Here is a 17174-nt window from a genome sequence, read left to right as displayed (position 1 = left end):
TGATAAATTTTACTATATCGTCCCTAGAATATATGCACTTATATTATTAATTATTTTTCACAAGTTTTACTCTACACTAACATGTTTGTGACTTATTTTATCTTACTATGAGAGGCCTCTCTGAGATAGAATAACTGTATAAACAAATTTCTATTTAATATACCAATGAACAAATAATAATCATGTTAATCTAGAAATTATATTGACAGTCTAATAGGAGATAATATACAAACAAAATAAACGAAATACAAAAGTATTTTTAAAATTGCTTGCTTTGTTCAACTTCTTCCGGCTCACAGTCGAGCGTTTAGATGCCACTATTTTTCCCAGTGATTAAATCTGGGAGACAATTGAAGAGGTAATCGGAAGACTTTTATTTAGGAAAATGTCGTCCAAGAGTCCAACATTTAAAAATAAAAATGCATGACGTCTTCGAACAAAATTTCAGCAATTAGACGGTGACCAAGGTGCGTTTAGTCTCTGGTAAAGGAGGAAAGCAACGAGCTGTTGAGCCGAGACGTGCCAACATTTTCACCACTGCTAGACAGGTGAGCTGCAATTTGGCAAGTATACACCAATATAGAAACAATTTACGACGCAAGTCGGAAGATTGAAATGGCGTGAACGTGTGGAAATAACGTTTCGTAAGGACTTCGAGTTTATCGATAGAGATGAATGACGTTCGTAGCAGCCCGTGTGGCGTTTTTAATTTAAAGCGCACACAACAGTAGTATGAGCGAAAAACGGTGAAAATATTCTTCCTTAGCTGTCCACTTAGTTAACAAATGACATCATCAAATCTTACCGTGCAAATTGGGATTTAGGTCTCCTCGTATTTCGACGTCATGGAAGCTGATTGCTCATCGACTCGCTTAAGTATTTACGTGCTAACCTGTGATGAATACATTTAAACAGCCGACTACTACTTTTATATGTTAATAGATATTACAACTACATATCTCTCTTTATCAGTGTTATCAAATGGTGAAACGTTTCTTCTTTTCATGTTATTATTTGAACTGAACTTACAGGATATTTTCAGCTGCACGGCCATTTTGCAGTTTTTAAGGAGCCAGCTTTTCCCAAATGGCCACCTCTGACAAACAAAAGCATAAACACTATAAAAGCAGCAAGTTCAAATCCGGTGAGTTCTACGAAGTAGGTTTATGATCGAATTAGTGAATGAAAAACAAACTGTTTTCTGCCCCCCACACCTACAACAACATCGAAAGAGCCTCAACTTGGTCCAGAAGAGCTGATAAATCGGTATCGAAGCGGTCAGACCCATGCTGTGACCTTGCTGCATCAGCTGGCACAGACGCTGCAGTTTCATCTGGAAATCAAGGAGACCGTGACCACACGTAAAGACGATAGCATATATTGGACTTCTTCGCACATTTTAAAAACATCTAGTCCAATCTGAATATGTGAATTGAATTTATCAATTTACACTAATTTTCTGTACACATCACAACTGTGTCACTTGAGTGGAAACCATTTTTTTTGAAATTGCGTCACTGAAGTATTATTTTTCATTCTGACTCTTCAGCCAAAACAAGTGGATTGTATTTTGCCTTTTGCGTGCTTGTCGACGGCATCCAATACAAGACCGGGATGGGGACGACCAAGAAGGCAGCCCGGCTCAAAGCAGCTGAACTGGCGCTGAAGGACCTGCTGCCCAAATTGGACATAGAGAAGGCTGACTCTCCTAAAGTGTCAGGTCAGTGTAGTAGATCGGAACAAAAAAATATCCGACTTGAGATTGGTTGCTCGGCAGAAGTTACAAGATTTGTGAAACCCTGAAAAAATCATGTACAGTGGAATGTCCAGAACAACCCCAAAAATTGTATAATCCATCCATCCATCCTTTAGCTACCATCCACTAGCTACCGCTGTTCCGGGTCGGGTCGCGGGGGAAGTAGCTTCAGCAGGAATGCCCAGACTTCCCTTTCCCCAGCCACTTCTTCCAGCTCTTCCGGAGGGATCCCGAGGCGCTCCCAAGCCAGCCGAGAGACATAGTCTCTTCAGCGTGTCATGGGTTGTCCTCGGGGTCTCTTTTCGGAACACCTCACCAGGGAGGCGTCCGGGAGGCATCCGAATCAGATGCCCAAGCCACCTCATCTGGCTCCTCTCAAAGAAGAGGAGTAGCGGCTCGACACTGAGCCCCTCGCGGATGACCGAGCTTCTCACCCTATCTCTAAGGGAGCGCCCGGACACTATGAGCTATGAACTCATTTCGGACGCTTGTATCCGGGATCTTGTTCTTTCGGTCTAGACCCACGGGGGCTGGAGCTCACTGGAGCGATTCGCAGCCGAGTGTGAAGCGGCTGGGATGAGAATCAGCACCTCCAAATCCGAGACTATGGTCCTCGGTCAAAAAAGGGTGGCATGCTCTCTCCGGGTCGGGGATGAGATTCTGCCCTAAGTGGAGGAGTTCAAGTATCTTGGGGTCTTGTTCACGACTGAGGGAAGAACGGAGCGGGAGATCGACAGACAGATCGGTGCAGCGATGCAGACTTTGTATCGGTCCGTTGCGGTAAAGAGGGAGCTAAGTCGAAAAGCCAAGCTCTCAATTTACCAGTCAATCTACGTTCCTACCCTCACCTATGGGGATGAGCTGTGGGTCTTGACTGAAAATTGTATAATTTGAAGTGTAAACAAATGTTGTGGTACGCAGTTACAGTTCCTTCATTTTAGTTTTCATCGCAGTTTTCAAAGCAGTTGCCTTTTATGCAAGTATTTCCTTGTTCCTTCTTTTTCAGCGGTCCCACCATTTCAACTGGTCAAAGAAGAGTCTGCCCATTCGGAGATCCAATCCTTGGGGCTTCTTCGTGGTAGTCCAACCTTTTAATGAGTCTCATTTCCTTTTTTCACTGATATTTCTGACTTGCCGCCCGTCCTGTTGGCCACATAGATAGTATTACGATTCCTTGACTAAATCAGTAAGCAGTACTTTTGTTCACGTTACTCATCAGAGAGGAAGCGTCCCGCTAACCTCCAGATACCGAACGCCGTCAGGGATCACCTCACCAGTTTGATGGACAGCCACCCGCAGTTCTCCGCCAGCAACACTTCCGTCGCGGCGTTCGTCATGCAGACTTGTGAGAATCGCTGCCCCCTTTAACACACACAACGTGATGCAGATACATTTCTAGTGACACTTTCGTTATGTTTATATCACTCATATATTTGGTTTAATAGGTTTAATAACTGTTTTCCCACCTAAGCTCAATTAAAAGAAAAATACTGACTCGTACAGCAAACTATATGTGTGTAAAGAGAAAAACCTATGGTGTTTGTGCGGTTATCCCATAACCTCAAGCGTATTAAGATTCTTAAGAAGGAAATATGTATATCGCAAAACAGCTACTCTGGGAGCCAGTTCGCGCACCCTCAAATGGAGTTTAGTCCAATGCTTATTTCATGATAAATAAAATATATTTATTCACCTGCAAATTACCAAAATGGCAGGAACTGAAGTAGGGACTTATATAGTCATTTTGGTCACGGGCCATGTTGTGGTTACTGTTTACCTCGGAGGGCCGTTATGACTATGAAACCATACAATCTTTAATCACCTCATCATATTTATACATGAAAATTGAAATTTTGGAACAGATCTGAGGAAGAGTCGTGGAAGTTAACATATGGTTTGCCACCGTGGGCCACATAAAATTATGTGGCGGGCCGGATCTGGCCCCTGGGCCTTGAGTTTGACACCTGTGGTCTACTGTGTTAAGAGCTAGAACAAAATATATAAAAAAAAAAAAAACAACTTCAACCATTGTCATTGCATCTGTATTACGCATAAAGTGTTTAATGAGGGTTGGTGCTTCAATTAAATTTATTATTCTTGTGGAAATCAAATTTTACATTAACATTTTGATTTTTTTTTTTTTTTATTTTACCTGAAAAATAGACTATTTGAATCATGAGGCTGGTTAGATAAAAATATTTTTTCCTTGTCTATGCATTGTATTTAGACTGAATGATTTATTTTTTTTAATTTTATTTTTAAATGTATATTTTATGCGGTTAAATATATCTTAAAATACATGTGGATTTTTGTGCATTGCTGGTATTAGTCATTTGCCATTTTTTATTCCCCGAGGGGAGAAAAAGGAGCTACATGGAGTACTGTAGTACGGTAATTTCCGGCCTATAAACCGCAACTTTTTTTTCACATGCTTTCAACCCTGCGGTTTATGCGGTGATGCGGCTAATTTGTGAATTTTTTTTTTCTAACGGCCACAAGGGTGCGCTGTAGCGGAAAAGGTCAGAGTGAGAATAGTGGAATAAATGTGTCGAGGAAGTCACTTTTACCGGTCTGGCCCTGTTAGCGCTGCGCTAGCGTGTTACTACTGTGTCTCGGTGATTTTTACCAGTATGTTTTTTTTTAACTGGCCCTGTTAGCGCGGCGCTAGCGTTAGCATTAAACTCTCTGTGTACCGTTTTTCTTTGTAATTATCTCGTGTTTCAATGTGGCCGTTTGCGGCCTTTACGCAGCTGCGACACGTGTGTACCAAATGGTATTTCCTTTCCAAATGTACTGGGCGAGGCTTACAACCAGTTGCGCTCTGTAGGCCAGGAATTACGGTATTTGTTTAAAATTAATGAATGACCCAGTGATTATTTAGAGGTTGCACTCTAACAATTTGAGGAAATAGGATTGTTTTGTCCGCAAACAAATGTTGGAGATTATACAGTGCTCTCTTAAATATGTTTATTTGTATTCTGCAGCCACTAAGTATGACGTGGTAGCCATCGGCACCGGCAACTACTGCACCGACGACGGCACGCCAACAAATGGACGCATTGTGCACGACTCTCACGCGGTGGTCACTGCCAGGAGGTCCCTCATGAGATTCCTCTACCAGCACCTGCTGATGTTCTTCAGCCAAACCACGCAACTGGTCGAGAAGTCCGTCTTCCAGCGCAACGGCAACGACCTCCTCAGCTTCAAGACTGGCACCACACTGCACCTCTACGTCAACCAGGTGCCCCAGGGCGCCGCTCAGATGACCTCCACACTGTAAGCGCTCACTGAAGAGTTGTGGTTCTGAACACGAGTTGTAGCGTGTTTTGCATTTAATGTATTTGCAGGTCCCTAAACCCGCTTTCAATCTCGGCATGGCAGATGAACAGTGAGATGAGCCTGCGCGTGTCAGTAGAGGGCAAGGTGTTGTACCATTTTTTTTTTTTTTTTTTTTTTTTTTTCCCGTCAATATTTTCATCTTGAAAATATTATTTGCAGGTTCATAGCGAGTTATTGGTTGGCACTTCTGCCTCTCAGCTCAAAGGGTGTGGATTTCAACCTCAGGTCTGCCCTCCTCGCTTAAATTAGCCTGTCCCGTGCTAGTCAGCCAATGTATACTCCAACCTATAAAGGCAGCTCTTTGTTCACCACATTGTATGTGATGCACGAACAACACAAAATACACAATCAATGCCACGGTGTCAACAGCTTGACCGAGCAATCAAGTACTGTATGTGTGTGTATCGGTTAGCTAATGCTTATTTGATTACCGTAATTTCCGGCCTACAAACCGTGACCTTTTTTCACACGCTTTCAGCCCTGCAGTTTATGCGGTGACGCGGCTAATTTTTGCATATTTTTTTTTCTAACGGCCGCAAGGGGACGCTCGAGCGGAAAAGGTTAGAATGAGTCCGGTGGAACATATGTGGCGAGGAAGTAACTTTTACAAGCCCTGTTAGTGCTGCGCTGGCGTTAGCGCTGAGCTAGCACGTTTCTGGATTGTCTCAGTGATATTTACCGGTAAGTTTTATTTTAACCTGGCCTGTTAGCACGAGCTTCAGCGCTACCATTAAACTATTTCTGGATAAGCGACAAAGAAAATGGATGGATGAATGTTATGTAACACATTTTGACAGATTTACCTGCCGAATAATTTCTGACTTGATGGTTGCATTGTACAAGCTATTGAAAGTAATGTTTCTGGAATATGTTCCCTCTAAAAAGATTTCCTGTCCAGGATATTCATTTTTAAGCATGGCGACAGTTTGCATTCTTCAACAAATAATTCCAAATGCAGCGGTGCCATAGATACAAGTTAAATTCATAGCAGTGCCTCGTAATGGAAAACTCTTGTCTCGAGTCATGTATATGTGTACTTCTGTTTTCTGTTAGTTTGACAGTAAACTTCAGTCTGGGAGTGGCAGTTTTATTTTTCTTTGAAGAACTCTTCAGTATATGTCTAACTACCGCTTGTTGGGAATTGAATCGAGTTCTCTACCCATACAGCGCTCATAATTCAAATTACAAAATCAATGGAATGACCGCTTGTATCTCGAAAAACTTGTACGTCAAGTCACTTTTATTTCAAGACACGACTGTATTGTCAAACTGAACTGAAAAACAAATACCTGTATTCTCTTTCTTCTCTTCTCCTGACACGCTTCCTTCAAGATGTTCTCGCTTTTCTCCACTGCCCTCGAGCACCGCAGCACCAACATGGTCACTGTGTCGGCCGCGGACAAAATCACCCAGTGGCAGGTGCTGGGCTACCAGGGAGCCTTGCTGAGCCACTTCATAGAACCCCTCTATGTTGATACCATCCTCGTGGGTAAGTGGACGCTCCATTGAACGCGTTTCATTCCTGGATTGTCATCATCAATTATTGCATTTAACAAACCACTCCAGGTGACTTAGGCGGGGGAGACGCACGCGGCATGGAGGTGACGGTGAACCAACGGACGGAGGGCATCACCGCACAGCTGCCCATGTTCTACTGCATGATTAGGCCTCAAATCAGAACAGTGCCCTCTGTGGCTGACGGCAGTCCCAAAAACAGCCCGGTGACGTACGGTTTCAACTGGAGCGAAGGTGACTGCTCCATCGAGGTGGTGGACGGTCTGACTGGCAAGACCATACAAGAGTAAGTGGGTCATTCACTTTTTCTCTACTTTTTTTCATTTTGAAAAAGGCTTATCCTCATTTGGTTCGTAGGGGAGCTGGTGGCTCTCCCTGTTGATTATACTAGATACACTGATATTCTCATCTAAGGACAATTTAAACTTTTCTTCCACCTTTAGAAACTTGCCTGTCCAGTATTTTTGTGCTGCTTTGTTCCCAATTAGCTTATCATATTTGAAAGGTCTCCCTTCAAGAGCGGACCTGCTTTGGCGAGCCGCCTGTGCAAGGCAGCGATGCTCCACCGCTTCAGGTTGGTGGCCAAAGAGGCCCAGAGGCAGGACCTGCTTGCCGCAAGTTCCTACAGAGAGGCCAAGGTAATCCTGAAGAGCCCTTCTCTTGTTTTCATTGTACACATCTATTACTGTGTTGACATGATTTAGTTCACATTTAAGCTTTGTATGGGTACATTTTTAAGAACAAAGGTGATGTTCAGAGCTGTGGAAACTATTGAGGAAGAAAGATGATGAGGTACACAATGAAGTTATGGGAAAGAGTAGTAGAGGCTAGACTCAGGACACAAGTAAGTATCTGCGAGCAACTGTATGGTTTCATGCCTAGAAAGAGTACCACAGGTGCATTATTTGCCTTGAGGATGCTCTTGGAAAAGTACAGAGAAGGTCAGAAGGAGCTACATTGTGTCTTTGTAGACCCTATAACAGAGTACCAAGAGAGTAACTATAGTACTGCATGCGCAAGTCTGGTGTGGGGTAGAAATATGTTAGAATAGTACAGGGCATGTATGAGGGCAGCAGAAGATGTACCATAGGTGTGTCTGAAGAATTTAAGGTGGAGGTGGGACTGCATCAGGGATCCGCGCTGAGCCCCTTCCTGTTTGAGGTAGTAATGGATAGGCTGACAGATGTGGTTAGACTGGAATTCCCTTGGACCAGGATGTTCGCAGATGATATTGTGATCTGCAATGAAACTAGGGAGCAGGTGGAGGAACAATTAAAAAGATGGAGGAACGGACTGGAAAGGAGAGGAATGAAGATTAGCCGAAGTAAAACAGAATATATGTGCGGAGGAGGAAGAGTGAAGCTCCAGGGAGAAGAGATGGCGAGGGTGGACGACTTCAAATACTTGGAGTCAACAATACAGAGTCATAGTGAGTGTGGTAAGGAAGTGAAGAAACAGGTACAAGCGGGATGGAACAGTTGGCGGAAGGTGTCTGGTGTGTTATGTGACAGAAGAATCTCCGCGAGGATGAAGGGAAAAGTTTATAAAACAGTCCGGCCATGATGTACGCATTCGAGACGGTGGCACTGAAGAGACAACAGGAAGCAGAACTGGAGGTGGCAGAAGTGAAGATGCTGAGGTTCTCGCTTGGTGTGAACAGGTTGGATAGGATACGAAATGAGCTCATTAGAGGGACAGCCAAAGTTTGATGTTTTAGAGACAAGGTTCGAGGGTCCAGACTTTGGTTTGGACATGTCCAGAGGCGAGAGAGTGAATATAATGGTAGAAGGGTGCTCAGGATAGATCACTAAAATGCTCAGCACGACAACGTTTACCTTTAATATTTTACTGAAGTAATTATAGTCTCATGATAATAATTATATTATGTTTTGTTTTTTGTTTTTGTTTTTTTGTCCATGAAGAGGGCGGCGAAGCCGTACCAGGAGGCCAAAAATGTGCTGAGGGTGTACCTGAGGGAGCAAGGCTTCGGTTCCTGGCCAGACAAACTCAAGGTCAACAATGACTTTACCAATTAGCTTTTTTTAAAAAAAAAAAAAAAAAAAGAAAGGAAAATGGTTCAAATAAGAATCATGCCACATTTTGTTTCTCATTGTTAAGGTACCTGTACGTTTTTCGTTGCCTTTTGTATTAAATTTGCACATGAGCAAGCAAAGTGTCTTAAGTTAGTGTGAAAATGTTAACGCTTGTGAAACAGTTTGCGTGGGAGTTTAAGGTTACATGTATCATTGCATTGCAACATAAATATTTATATATGCCGAAAATTGTGGAGAACAATGCTAATTTTGTGGTTGGAAATCTTACATCTTAGTCAACAACTTTTTTTTCTGACGAGATGATGACGACATAATTTATTTCCGGGGCCCAAGTTGATGATGATGTGTATTGACATATTTTGTCAATTCCTAAAAAGAAGACGTAAATGCTTGCCAGAGACAAGATCCAATCAGAACTAATTTTGTTTCAAGTGGTGGGCGAAGTTAACCAGAACAAATCAGAATAACGTGATAAGGAATCATAGTAACACTCTAAATTGCCCCCTAGGTGTGATTGTGAGTGCGACTGTTTGTCTCTATGTGCCCTGCGATTGGCTGGCAACCAGTTCAGGGTGTGCTCCACCTCCTGCCCGATAGGCTCCAGCACTCTCCGCGACCCTTGTGAGGATAAAATGGATGGATGGAATCATAGTAAACTGGTTCTTGAATTGCAGTACCGTATTTTTTGTACTATAAGGCGCACCGCATTATAAGGCGCATAGAATAGAGGCTACAGTAGAGGCCGGGGTTACGTTATGCATCCATTAGATGGAGCTGCAGTAAAGGCTCGATATTGACCCATATATAAGGCGCACCGGATTATAACGCGCACCGTCGGCTTTTGAGAAAATTAAAGGTTTTGTAGTGTGGAAAATATGGTGCTTACTATTCTTTAAGACATCCATAGAGTTTTCAGGTGAACTTGGTCAATTGTTCCAAATATTTTATACCATGTGCCACCCGTAAAAATACATAGACCAGATATGCCACCAGATTCACCAGAAAGATAACTGTTTGTTATCTGCGCAAGCTAGGAAGGTAACTGGTTAGCGAGCTAAAACGGTGGCAAGCCTCGTTCGATCGCAGTGCGTTACGCAAAGTTAACCGTTTGGTGGACATGGAGCAATGTCCGCTTGCAGGTTGGTGGTCAAATTTCCAAGACATCTTTGGGTGGGTTTTTACTCGGCCTTCAAACGTGGGGCAAGTCTTTAAAAAAGTCTTCAGTTTGCTTCATTCATTCAAAGCAAAACAAAGCCCGTCTTAGTGCGTGACCACTTCATCTGAAGTCTGTGATTTGTTTTGTTTGTGTTATTGCGCAAGCACGCAGGAAACACGCTCAAGTTTCCTGTTTGTTAGTATGAAACATAAACTTTTCTCAGGCTCGTCAAACGGTGAGTTTTCTGATTTCACAGCTCACGGGAGGAAATATACAAACGTCTTCGGGGATCAATATATTTTATTGTATGTACACCTCCAATTTTACTTTTTTTTTCCCCCCTCTATAAATTATAATTATATTAATTTGATCCAAACTTACAGGTACTCCATCAATAATCATCATACATCAGTTTGGACTGAATAAATTTTGGATTGATGGTAATGGCTTATCTATAGTATAAATTATACCATTTACACTATGAACAAGTTAAAAAAAAATGTACCGTATATAGAAAGTATTATGTCTGGTCTCATGACCACTGTATTCTGATAATCATTGCGTCAAAATTCAGAATTCAGGCTCGTTTATGACACTCTTCGCAAAATATGTACTTTGTTGTTTAATTTCAGAAAAACAACTTTGTGTACACGTATATAAAACTTCCACTTTCACATTAATGACACGTAAGACCATCGAAGCACATTTACAATTCAGGGTCTGATCTGGAAAAAAAAAAATACATATACATAAAATGCAATTTTTTTCCTGCCTTCCACTCCTTTCACTGCTAACACCTGCATTGAAATATTAATGTTTGGTCTACATGGAGGGGTGCTACTAGTAGGTTTGCAGACAAACAGGATGTAAGTTTTTTTTTTTTCTTTTTTGTTTTTGTGTGTTTACATAACAAACACATGAAAGATTTGACCTCAGAGCTAGCAGCATCTGCAGGAGGATTTATTTGACTTTTTTTTCAAGCATTCTTCAAGTTATCTTTTTTAAAAAAAATTACACGGCTCCCTTTATGAGACCATAAAAGTTTTAGACCAACATAGGCAACCGTGAAAATGTATCGAATCCCGCAATGACTTGACGCCGACTTCATTATGACTGCATTTTCCACTTTTGCTCTGGTGGGCAGCCTGACGAGTGGATAGACTCTTCGACGTCGACGCCGTTCACCCTCCTACGGAGGGGGGCAACGACACGTCAGCCCTTCTCCCACATTGATTTCGCAGCTGCCCGAGTGCATGAAAAATATTTGCAGCCCTCTGCGCGTCGGTGCAAAACTCTGTTTGAAAAACAGCGACACGGGTTCTTTTTGAGATTATATTTATTAAGTTACAGGTACTGGCACACACAACCAACAGGAGTCATAAATAATAAATATATAAATAGAGCTCTTTTTACAGACTTGTCTACTTTTTAAGACTTTTATACTTTATACAATAAGTGTAAAAGGGACTCTCGTTTCGCCCTTAATTTGAAATAAATCGGTAAAAACATTCAACATGTCAGTGCAGTAATGTGGACACAAACAGAGCAGTGTAAACTAAATAAAAATCCAGCCGTAAAAATTCAAAGTCACACCATTTCGGACCCTCGTAAACAAAACGGGCCACTTTGCGAGCTCTCGAGTGTCAACCGCGCCGGTGACTTTTACGGGGAGGCCACGTTGTTCAGAAGCCAAAGGAGCGACTCCATTTTGTCGAGAAAGTCGTTCATACCCATTTTAGGCCAGCGTTGGCAGGCACATTGGCTGGAATTGGTCAGCGGCTATCAGAGAGGGGAAACGAGCACATTTCAGCACGGGCCTTTTTTTTTTTTGCGTGTAATAACAATTATGCAATACTTACATGATTCTCCTTCCACTCGTTCGCAGTAATGTTCATGAACTCTACGGCGTCGTCGACGTATTTATGCGGGTCGTCGCACTGCTTTCGGACTCCCCCGTCGAGTTCTTGCACACAGCACTCCAGCGCTGTCGATATGCATTGCCTCTGTGAACGTGTATGAGAGAGAGAGAGTGAGAATTATGATTTTTAAGCTTCCTTTTGGCATGGGGCGCCAACAACCGCCGTGCTCACTTCCTGTACTACAAGACCTCGAGTGCGGTTTGGAGAAAGCTACGCTAAATTAGCGACTTTGATGCATGGGGGGAACCCACCGTGACCTTAATATCTCTTCCAGCATCATAGATATAAATATGCATATGCGTTACAATAATGCATTGTTTCCAAGAATCCATCCAAATGGTATAACCTTACCTTCACATTTTGGGGAGCGCGGAATGTTGAGTTTGAAGGCTGCGTGGATAGAAATAAATGTCAAAACAAGATACGGAAAAATGTAGTCTGAAGCGCACACGGGATTGAAGACTCACACATTTGACGTGTTTCCGCATAAAGTAAATCTTGGCGTCTTCTAAAGGCAGAGAGTTCGCCCGGAGGTTGATGGAGACGACGCAAATCCAAAAGAAAATCGTCAGGATGTTCTCCATGGTGGCTTTGAGGGATTGCTGTAGGCTGGCGTGTTGTGACCTGACCCCTTCTTGGCTTGAGTTGAACTTATATATCTGCGGGGCTGGAAAAGAGTGGGCTGCATAGGTAGCAGGTTAGTGCATACAGAATTTTTTTTTTTTCCTATACTCTTGGGATTTTTTGTCATCATGCTTCTTGTACAAGGAAAAAAATCCCCCATGTGGCCACTTGCAAGCTCATGTGAAAGTAGGTTGGTTGTCCCTAGTTTGTGGCGCACAAACATTTTTTCTTATTAATCATGAGCACCACTCGGTGATTCAGGAAAATGAAAGTAGGGTTGGAATAATCTGGTGGGGAGAAATATTTTCAAGATCAATTGTAATTTTATGAGAATAATGTTATAATAAAAGAAGAGGCCCTGTAGCTCAGTGGTTAGAGCACTGGTTTGATAAACCAGAGGTTGTGGGTTCGTATCCCACTGGGGCCTCCACTCCCTGAAAAGGGTTGCGTCAGGAAGGGCATCCGGCGTAAAAATTGTGCCAAACATATGTGCGTTCATCTGAGATGACACGCTGTGGCGACCCCGAAAGGGACAAGCCGAAAGAAACTTACTTACTTTAATGTTATAATAAAAGAAAAAAAAAAGTGGTAATCTTACAATGATTACAAGAATTCAGTTGTAAACATGCAAGGGAAATTGAGAAAAAAAAAAAGGAAATCTCACAGAAATAAAGGTAATTATACAAGAGAAGTTGTCAATTAAAGTGGTTGTAATGCAAGAACAATAATTTGTAATTTGATGACAAAGTTTACATGAAGTAATTAACAAAACGAAGCAGTAATAGTACAAGAAAAAGTCACATTTGTAATATTAGTCACAATAAAAGGAATTTTACTAAATCAAAGTCATAATCCAATAAAGTAAATTTACAAGAATTCAGTTGTAAAAGTGCAAGGAAAATTCATGGGGAAAAATGTAATTTTGTTGTCAAAGTTGTCAATAAAGTGGTTATAATGCAAGAAAAATAATTTGTAATTTTCTGACAAAGTTTACGTGAAGTCATAGCAAAATTAAGGAGTAATAATCCAAGAAAAAGTCACATTTGTAATGGTCACAATAAAAGGACTCTTACTAAATGAAAGCCAAAATACAATAAAGTACATTTACAAGAATTCAGTTGTAAAAATGCAAGGAAAATAAAAAAAAAAGGAAATTTCACGGGAATAAAATTATTATACAAGAGAAGTTGTCAATTTAAAGTGGTTGTAATGGAAGAAAAATTATTTGTAATTTTATGGCAAAGTTATGTGAAGTAATTAACAAAATTAAGCAGTAATAATACAAGAAAAAGTCACATTTGTAATATTAGCCACAAAAGGAATCTTACGAAATGAAAGTCAAAATACAATAAAAAATTTATGAGATGAGGGGTAATAATACAGGGGGGAAATTGTATATGGAATATTATATTAAAGTTTTACACTATATATATATATATATATATATATATATATATATATATATATAAATACAAGATAAAAGTCATTAGAATTAAATGCTATTGGGAAAAAATCATTTTAGATTAAAGTCGTAAGAATCCAAGTAAAGTGATTTTACAAGAATAATGCCATAACACGAAAAAAGTGTTGTTTATTTTTTTTTTTATGATGAACAAGGTGTAAAAATACATGAGAAGCATTGTATTCTCGTGAAGATGAAGTGGCAATAGAGGGGGGGAAACGTAATTTTTAAATGATAAAATTGCAATAATCCAATAGAATAGTAAAATAATGATAAAGTTCTAATGTTACAAATTGTCATGCTAGTATAATAGAAATAATGCAAGGGTAAATCTTGTGTGAATAGTTGCAATTTTACAAATGAAAAGTCACTAGTTTTTGTGATAATACTACTCAAAATAAAATCTAAAAAGTTGTTATCTTACAAGAATAAATTTGTAATTATATAAAAGATGCACGAGTTAGGCTTAGATGGAAAAAGATGGCACGCTGTGGCGACCCCTAATGGGACAAGCCGAAAGGAAAAGAAGAGGAAGAATGTAGTGATAATGCAAGCAAAAAGTTGTAATCTTGCTAAAATTAAGACAAAATAAAGCAAAAAAATGTACTATTGCAAGAACTAAGTCGTAAAAATCATAGTCATCCTTTCTGATAATGAAGTAATACAAAACAAAAGTAATAATCCTATGAGAGTGAAAATTTCATGATCTCATGAAAGTAAAGTAATAGTTAGGACATGTATAAATAAAATAACTGGGCAAAATCTCCTTCAAAAATGGGTAGAAGCAGACTTTCTGCCTCTGCGGGGACCCAAAAATATCAAATGAGTTTCCGCACGTCATTGTTTGGCCAGCGGGACCAATGTTTCACACGGATATTTATTGCAGATGGATGCAGAGTTGGGCCATGAATATACAGCTGAAAACAACAGTCGTCGTCTGTAATTGAGTTTTCAGATAATATTTGGTGTGTAATGTACATATAACATGATATATGAGCGAGTTGAATAGTAGTTCGCCTTTGTTTCTCCTTTTCCAACCTAAAATGGCCATTGCTAGCATGCTAATGCTAATCGCGAGTGGTAACCTAATGGCAAAGGAGGATGTTGTTGTCTCAATTTCTCTACTAAGTTCATGTCGTACACGTGGTAACAACATGTGCAGTTTAACCCTAAAGAATCCAAGACATCCAAACCCTCTTTTAAAATTTTGACCCCCGTGGGTTCTCTAGGGTTAAATGAGAATAAAAGGCATGCCAGTTGTTTAAAAAAAAAAAAAAGGGACGAGTACTCCATGAAATAGTTCTATTCGAAAAAGATTAGATTGTGACAGCCATTGTTATGAAACAAGGGGGGAAAAAGTTGTGCTCTTACTAAACTATTCATATTAGATAATAAAGAAAATACATGTTCAGTAAACAAGGTAGGACCCAATGACGTAGAATTAAAAACTAGACTGCGCACAGACCCCTTTCATGTGGTAATTCGGCTTCAACTTCCGGTCAGCGCAAAACATTGCTTTGGGTACTATTTCACGTGAAAGTTGATATGCTTTAATATCATTACAATTGTACATTGTGAAACACAATATCGGAATACGTTGGGTTTTTCTTTTTTTGGTGTCAATATGGTTAATTCTTGTTGCGCCGTCAGCTGTCAAAGCCGTGCAGGCGGTCGCAAAGAAGTAACTTTTCCACCGGTAAGTGTGTTTCAGTTTAACCTTCATAATTAATTATTAGAATTATGAATGTGGAAAATATATCATTACATTATTATGAAGGTCTGAACCCCCTGTGGGTTGTTTTCACTGACGTCACATTTTTTTGCTGAATTATCCATACAGCATTGCGCGCCGCCATTTAACCTCCCTACCTAACGCCTACCAGTGTGGCAGCTTCCGGAATACTCTCCCAGTTACCGTTTGTGTTTTTCACGGGCGTCTCGGGACTCAAGTACAGACGAGAGGACTTGCTAACCATCAGAGAGCCTTCCTCTGACTTTTTTTCAACAACTCTCGCCAATTCTCTGCTTTTTCCAAAGTTGCTAGTTGGCACGCTTTTCAAAGCCTCGCGACGAAGAGCCTCGCGATCCGGTACACAAGTCACGCTCCCCGGCTTCAACCTCCATTGTGCTGATCGTGTCGCCGAGCTAACAAGCTTAATCGATACTCTTTTCAGAAGGCCAACATTACAGTTAAGATGCTTTTTTTATTTAATCACTTGAAAGAGTCGAGAATTTTCTGAAATATTGGATTTGTTTATTCTTTTCTCTTTCTGCCATTGTCATCAAATTTTAAACAAATAAACATTTCGCTTTGCTTGTGGTGAAGAAATGTCCAGGTTTTACTTTTTGGAAAAAACTAAAAATAATATTCCACCACCTTTTGCTTTCCGTGTTAGCATACAGGTAAGTGCCCATATATATATATATATATATATATGCTAACATGGAAAACGAAAGGCGGTGGAATATGCTTTTATATCAACAAGGAATAGTTGGTAAGGAAGTGAAGAAACGGGTCCAAGTGGGGTGGAACACTTGACGGAAGGTGTCTGGTGTTTTATGTGACAGAAACAGTGGTGAGGCCGGCCATGATGTACGGATTAGAGACGGTGGCACTGAAGAGACAACAGAAAGCAGAACTGGAGGTAGCAGAAATGAAGATGTTGAGGTTCTCGCTCGGAGTGAGCAGGTTGGTTAGGATTAGAAATGAGCTCTTCAGAGGGACAGACAAAGTTGGATGTTTTGGAGACAAGGTTAGAGAGAGCAGACTCCGATGGTTTGGACATGTTCAGAGGTGAGATAGTGACTAGACTAGACTAGCGAGAAGAAGACCAAAGAAAAGGTTGATGGATGGTGTGAGGGAAGACATGAGGACAGTTGGAGGATGCACGAGATAGGCTTAGATGGGAAAAATATGACACGCCGTGGCGACCCCTAACGGGACAAGCCGAAAGGAAAAGAAGATCAACGAGGAATGGTGCACGGACGTTACAGAGCTCAGCACACGGTGTGGCAGTTTCCGTTAGCTACGACAACCTAACTATAAAAAATAAGACTGAACTAACCATTGACGAAGTCTCTTGAGGAGACAAGTGTCCGATCCCACAGCACCTCGTTCGTGAGTTCTGTCACATAGAGTAAAAGATCAAGGGCACAGTAAGTCAGTCTGGGCTTAATGTGCTGTCGATCGCGTCTTCGATAAACACAGTTAGAAACATAATGTCGTCCACTTTGCGTCTGTATGAGTAACGGAGCTCAGGGTTAAAAAAAAAAAAAACGGCCGCCGTCCGAGGCAGCACAACGGGTGACGTCGCATGAAAACAACACATTATGTATGTGTCAATGTATC

General features: G+C 40.9%; 1 protein-coding gene and 1 non-coding gene across 9 annotated transcripts in view; both read left to right on the top strand.

The window, feature by feature from the left end:
* Positions 1-253: 253 nt before the first annotated feature.
* adad1 (adenosine deaminase domain containing 1 (testis-specific)) overlaps positions 254-17174 on the top strand; it is a 28184-nt gene continuing 11263 nt past the window's right edge. The window contains exons 1-14 of one of the 8 annotated variants that reach the window (XM_061835021.1): positions 254-358; positions 449-548; positions 1032-1144; positions 1233-1361; positions 1550-1720; positions 2763-2834; positions 2976-3101; positions 4741-5032; positions 5104-5179; positions 6428-6584; positions 6662-6896; positions 7116-7248; positions 8533-8622; positions 12258-12705. In XM_061835021.1, the coding sequence (XP_061691005.1) occupies positions 1087-1144; positions 1233-1361; positions 1550-1720; positions 2763-2834; positions 2976-3101; positions 4741-5032; positions 5104-5179; positions 6428-6584; positions 6662-6896; positions 7116-7248; positions 8533-8622; positions 12258-12347 (1629 nt within the window). In that variant the 5' untranslated portion in view covers positions 254-358; positions 449-548; positions 1032-1086 and the 3' untranslated portion in view covers positions 12348-12705. Of the gene's footprint in view, positions 564-586; positions 645-1031; positions 1145-1232; positions 1362-1549; positions 1721-2762; positions 2835-2975; positions 3102-4740; positions 5033-5103; positions 5180-6427; positions 6585-6661; positions 6897-7115; positions 7249-8532; positions 8623-12253; positions 12708-17174 lie in introns of those variants that run through there. The other 7 variants (XR_009797121.1, XM_061835024.1, XM_061835022.1 and 4 more) reach the window with 7 other exon arrangements.
* On the top strand, positions 12718-12790 carry trnai-gau (transfer RNA isoleucine (anticodon GAU)). The gene has a single exon. It is a non-coding gene; the product is annotated as a tRNA-Ile (tRNA).

Source organism: Syngnathoides biaculeatus, chromosome 11 (genome assembly GCF_019802595.1).
Source record: "Syngnathoides biaculeatus isolate LvHL_M chromosome 11, ASM1980259v1, whole genome shotgun sequence".
NCBI classification, from domain to species: domain Eukaryota; kingdom Metazoa; phylum Chordata; class Actinopteri; order Syngnathiformes; family Syngnathidae; genus Syngnathoides; species Syngnathoides biaculeatus.
This window is presented reverse-complemented; position numbering and strand designations above follow the sequence as displayed.